General features: G+C 40.2%; 1 protein-coding gene across 1 annotated transcript; it reads right to left on the reverse strand.

Moving 5' to 3' along the window:
- Positions 1-551: 551 nt before the first annotated feature.
- LOC149835490 (S-adenosylmethionine synthase 3-like) lies at positions 552-3,631 on the reverse strand. Its single transcript, XM_090010551.1, has 2 exons — positions 3,561-3,631; positions 552-1,943 (listed from the first exon to the last, which is right to left on the reverse strand). Exon 2 carries the CDS (start codon positions 1,941-1,943, stop codon positions 768-770), a length of 1,176 nt encoding a protein of 391 aa, XP_089866677.1. The 5' UTR covers positions 3,561-3,631; the 3' UTR covers positions 552-767.
- Between the last annotated feature and the right edge of the window lie 1,853 nt (positions 3,632-5,484).

The following is a 5,484-nucleotide window of genomic DNA, read 5'->3' on the forward strand; positions in this document are numbered from 1 at the left end:
TTGAGATATCAGAGGCCGCCACGTCCTTCAGGATAAGAGAGACAATGGCTAAGTGCATGTGAACCGGTAGCTTACAGTTGCGATGAAACTCTGTGAAGACATTGATAATGTCATGCTGAATGCAAGACCAAAAGATACAAAATAAATCTACGAGAAAGCCGTCATATCCAGGTGCTTTTCATCCTGAAAGACCGTTGATAGCTGAAATGATTTTAGCGTCAGCAAACTTAGATTGCATAGCTCTGGCTTGAGATTGAAGAATAGCCCGGACTAGACGATGACCAATAGTGCTATCGACGGAGGTCTGAGCAGCATAAAGGGTCTTGAAATAGTCGATGAAGCTTAAAGGTAATGGTCTATTTAATTTTGAGTTTGGCTACAAATATTCAAATGGTATTATTTGTCTGCGAAGCCAATATTTTGTCTTTGCATTAGTTTATCAAAGATGGGTTCAAGACCTATCAGCTTTGTGGCTATGCATTGTGGTTATGCATTTCCAATAATTTGGTATTCAAGATTCATCTTTCAGAGCAGGGAAGTTGCAAGCTTGCTTTTTGAATTAATGTGTTCTACTTCCCATTTAGTCATTAAATTCATAGTCTGATCAGACAGATTTTAACAACATAAATCTCTTTCAATGTGCATTAGTTGCAAATGGTGGATCTCAACTGCATAATTATTCTCACAAAAGACTCGGGTGAAAACATAGATAAAAATAGGAAATGAAAATGGCATGAAGGTTGTATGCATCCTTAAAGCATTGCAGTTTATGCTTTTCCCCACTTGAGCAGCTTAACAGTCTCCCATGTGAAGTCTGGATCATCACGTCCAAAGTGCCCATAAGCAGCAGTCTTTTGGTACCTGAAATTGCCCCCTCTCTTCAGATCCAAATTGATAGCAATCATCCCCGGCCTGAAATCAAAATTCTCCTTGATCAGAGTGAGTATATCCTTATCTGGGATATTCCCTGTCTTGTAAGTATCCACAAATACTGAGAGTGGCTCTGGCACCCCTATTGCATATGAGACCTGAACTATGCAGCGACGAGCCAGGCCTGAAGCAACCACACTCTTTGCAGCCTGCCTAACTATATAGGCACCACTTCTGTCCACCTTGGTAGGGTCCTTGCCTGAGAATGCACCACCCCCATGAGCACCCCACCCTCCATAGGTGTCAATTATGATCTTCCTCCCCGTAAGCCCAGCATCACCATGGGGTCCCCCAATGACAAATCTACCAGATGGGTTCAGATGAAATATGGTCCTTTCATCAAGGTACTTTGATGGGATCACAGGCTTGATCACATGCTCCTTCAAATCTGCTGCTATCTTCTCATTTGTCACAGACTCATCATGTTGTGTGGAGATAAGAACTGTGTGGACTCTCAGTGGGACCATGGCACCTCCTTCGTTTCTGTACTCAACAGTGACTTGTGTCTTCCCATCAGGCCTCAGCCATGGGCAGGTGTCGTTCTTCCTCACCTCAGTGAGTCTCGCACCAAGCTTTGTTGCTAACACATGGGTGAGAGGCATGAGCTCAGGAGTCTCATCTGTGGCGTATCCAAACATGTGGCCCTGGTCACCAGCACCAATCTCCTCTGGCCTCTTGGTGAGATGGCCATGCACACCTTGAGCAATATCTGGGCTTTGCTGCTCAATGTTCACAAGGACGTTGCAGTTGTCGGCGTCCAGGCCAACGTCTGCAGAGACGAAGCCTATCTCTCTACATGTGTCCCTAACGATCTTTTCATAGTTGATTTGAGCCTTGGTTGTGATCTCTCCAAAGACCATTACCATGTTTGTCTTGGTGCATGTCTCGCATGCTACCTTGCTGTCTGGGTCTTGTTCCAAGCAGACGTCGAGGATGGCATCTGAGATCTGATCACACAGCTTGTCAGGATGGCCCTCGTTTACAGACTCTGAGGTGAAGAGGAAAGTGTCCATCTGCAACGGCCAAAATTGTTGACAGTCAGCAAAAACTGATATAAATGAGAAGCTTTTGAGTGTTTTAGAGTACAGTTGCCAGAATCGCTTATGCTACACGAGAATCATGATTCATAAAAAGTGAAATCAGAATCATCGAGAATCACGAATCCTGATGACGTGAACCTCAATTACATGATACGAGAATCTCATTTCTCCTGATTGAGAATCCCTATTCTCATAAAGTCCAGAATGTCAATTTCATGACTGGGAATCTTAACTTCTCGTTTAGACCATAGTTACCAGAATCGCTTATGCTACATGGGAATCATTATTCGTAAACAGTGAAATTAGAATCATTAAGAATCATGAATCTCAATTTCAGGATATGATAATCGCGATTCTCCCGACTGTGGAACCCGACTTTTTCAAGAATCCCTGTTCTCATAAGCTGAGAATCTCGATTTCGTCGTGACTAGGAATCCTTTGTCTGAACAAAAAACGTGATTCCCTCAGAAATCTCGGTTCATGTAAGAATTCTGATTCTTATGCTCATGTAATTTTACATATCACTTTCTAAACGATTTCATATGCTGCTTCCTACTTGCTTCTCACTCCCTCAATCATGATTTCATGCGAATTCCCATTCCCACTCTGGTAACTATGTTTCAAACATTAGATGCATACGCTATTGTAAAGAAGGATGAGCAAAAGTAAGAAAAGTAAACACGAAAATTTCAACTAGACCTTCATCTCAACCTCCAAGAAGATATTTAGCATTTATAGAAAAGAAGAGAACAAAATAGAGTTCATGAGCAAAGAAGGATATTCAACTAAAGAAGTGGGCCGAAGAGAACAGTACTGCTCTGTTTGTTCTGGTTTATTTGTGTTTTGTTCCTCACATCTATGATGGACACTGGACAGTGAAACTTGGTTGCAGGCATTGATCATGAACAAGTTACCACAGATGGAATTTTTCTAATGTTAGTTGGTGGCATTGAAAGCACACAGTGACTTAATAGGGTCATGTGGGTTGAACGCAGCAGTAATGCTCTGTTTTCAGTTCTGGTCTGCCTATGTTCTGTTCCTTACAACCGTCTTACAGAGAAAGTTAGTTGCAAGGATGATGATATCCATCACTTATGTTGCTACCGTTGGATCTGTTAATGATTTGACATGTGGAAAGAGAAATTAGTTTGGGGAGCTTCCCATGGACCAATTGTAGCAGACATATGGAGATTGATAGTTTTAGAATACATGAACCAGGGTAGGAGAGAGAGAGAGAGAGATGGAAGGAAATACAAAAGTAAATTTCAATATATTGCAATTCTAACAATCAAATAACCAAACAAATGCATGACATAAGAAGATATCCATAAATACCAGGGGAAAAAACAAAAACAAAAAAAGTTTCGAGTAAAGCGGGGACTAAAGTAGGTTTAACTGTAATAGGCCTTTAGTCAAATTGGCTTGATTAGGCACGTCAGTGACTCGGACCCTCAAACACAATGAAACTTGAAGTGCAGCCAAGCCAACCCAGTCCAGTCCGAGTCTTTGAGACTTGATTGGTCAAATCACTATGTGAACTTTGAACCCTATGGCTATGAGCCTACAAAAGGTTAAGGGAAAAGCGCATACCTTCCACAAGCCTGTGTGAAATAAGTGCAAATTGAGCTCAGGTAGGAGATTGTGGAGTATGGTGGATGACGAGGAAGCTAGAGAGGAATGAGCTATTTATAGCTTCTTCTTTGCTTATCAACACTATCACTGGGGAGGTTGGTATTCTACCAACCATGCAAGGGCCATGTTGTGCAGTCGGTCATGTGGGTTTGTCCTCACTCGTTTCGACTTGCATTCTACACAAATGTGAAGGTTTTTGGTGGAAAGTTGTGGCCCAGATGGTTTGTTGGGAGAGTTGGTGGATCGATGGTGGGTTATTCCCTTCTCTTTTTATTTTCTTTTTTTTTTGGGGGGTAATTTATATAAACTTGTTGGTGGATGGAGATGGTGCCATGGTGGATTATTCTCTTTTCTGTTTTTTTTTTCTTTTTATTCGAGTAATTTATATACTCATGACAAATTTATATTTAACTGCCTCAGTACAATAAACGCCAACCCAATGTTGTCAGTGTCGGCAAATATCGGCCGGCACATATCGTATCCGCAGAAAATCGATACGCGTCACTCCTGAATCAGTTATTTTTTAATAAATGTAAAAGATACTTAAAATTAATTTTTAATATTATTTTAATTGGGAGGTGGCCTTGATTCTCAGGTGGTTTTGACAATTCACGGAATTGGTGTTGGCTCCCAAACAAGTTTTGTTTTTTTTTAGTCAAAGATAATCAAAGCCTTCAAGCTTAATTTTGAATTTAAAGAGGAAAAATAGATGATATTGATCTGCTCTGACCATTATCAAGTTTTTATCAGGGAAACTATTACAGAGTATCATAATGTCAACCTTTTTCACTCTAGGGAAAATTACAATGTCTACCTAAAGCCAGAAAGGAAGCATAACTTTCAGCCGGTGTGCACCATGGCATTATTGTCTACAAAGCATCGTCCATGTCCATAGCCATAAGTACATAATACAATGTGTTCTATACAGCGGTGTTGTTAGTATCGGTGGCCGATAGGTATGATGTCCTGAATCGGTTATTTTTTAATGTGTAAAAATAGCTTAAAACTAATTTTTAATATTATTTTAATAGCTTTAACACGTGTCACGTTCTGATTAACATGTAATATATTTTCTTTTTTGGCCGATTAAGAACGATTACCTGTCAAACGATACAAGTCCGATTGAAGCGAAAAACAAGGACGGTACGTGTGCTGCTTACTGGACAGGAACGACAGCACCACCTGAAATTGAACGGTTTCAATGACGAAGATTGGAAATTTTTGTCTAGTGTCCAGAAATCCCCTCCTGTTAACGCCCAAAAAGAAGTGAGAGAGACTCCTGTTAACACCAATAGCGGGGTACCTATGTCACACGGACTCGGCCAACTGGGTGCAGGTGCGGGAGCGGCACCCGGTGCGGTGCTATCAATGCACCTAGGGTCATTTATGTCCAACTTTTGGACTATATATATATATATATATATATATATATATATATATATATATATATATATATATATATATATATATATATATATATATATATATATATATATATATATATATATATATATTTTTTTTTTTTTTTTTTGCTGCACCTTTCTCACCCCCACACCCAGGTTTTTTGAAAGTTCCGCACCCGCACCTGCACTCATGGGAATTTGATCCCAGCCATTTTACAGATGGACAACTTTCACAAGACCGGGACAACTTAGGGGGTTTTACCTGGTGATGATTGAAATTCTTATGTTAAATAACACTTATTCATCAGCTTGACTCCTTTTTTTAGTTTACTGAGAAAAAAAAACATGGAACTAGGCAGTATGATCAAATCGCATCATTATAGGATAATGCCATGGAGGAAGTAGTCAATCTTGTTCACTCTTGGTTACGGATGAGGTCCACCTCTAAGAACTTGTCCTTATCATTGATGTTGACTGCT

The sequence above is a fragment of the Nuphar pumila genome, chromosome 6 (assembly GCF_984573655.1).
Source record: "Nuphar pumila chromosome 6, dmNupPumi1.hap1.1, whole genome shotgun sequence".
NCBI lineage: Eukaryota > Viridiplantae > Streptophyta > Magnoliopsida > Nymphaeales > Nymphaeaceae > Nuphar > Nuphar pumila.

What these genes read in the sequence shown, in the direction of transcription:
- LOC149835490 (XM_090010551.1), bottom strand. Translation starts at nt 1,943, where the DNA reads ATGGACACTTTCCTCTTCACCTCAGAGTCTGTAAACGAGGGCCATCCT.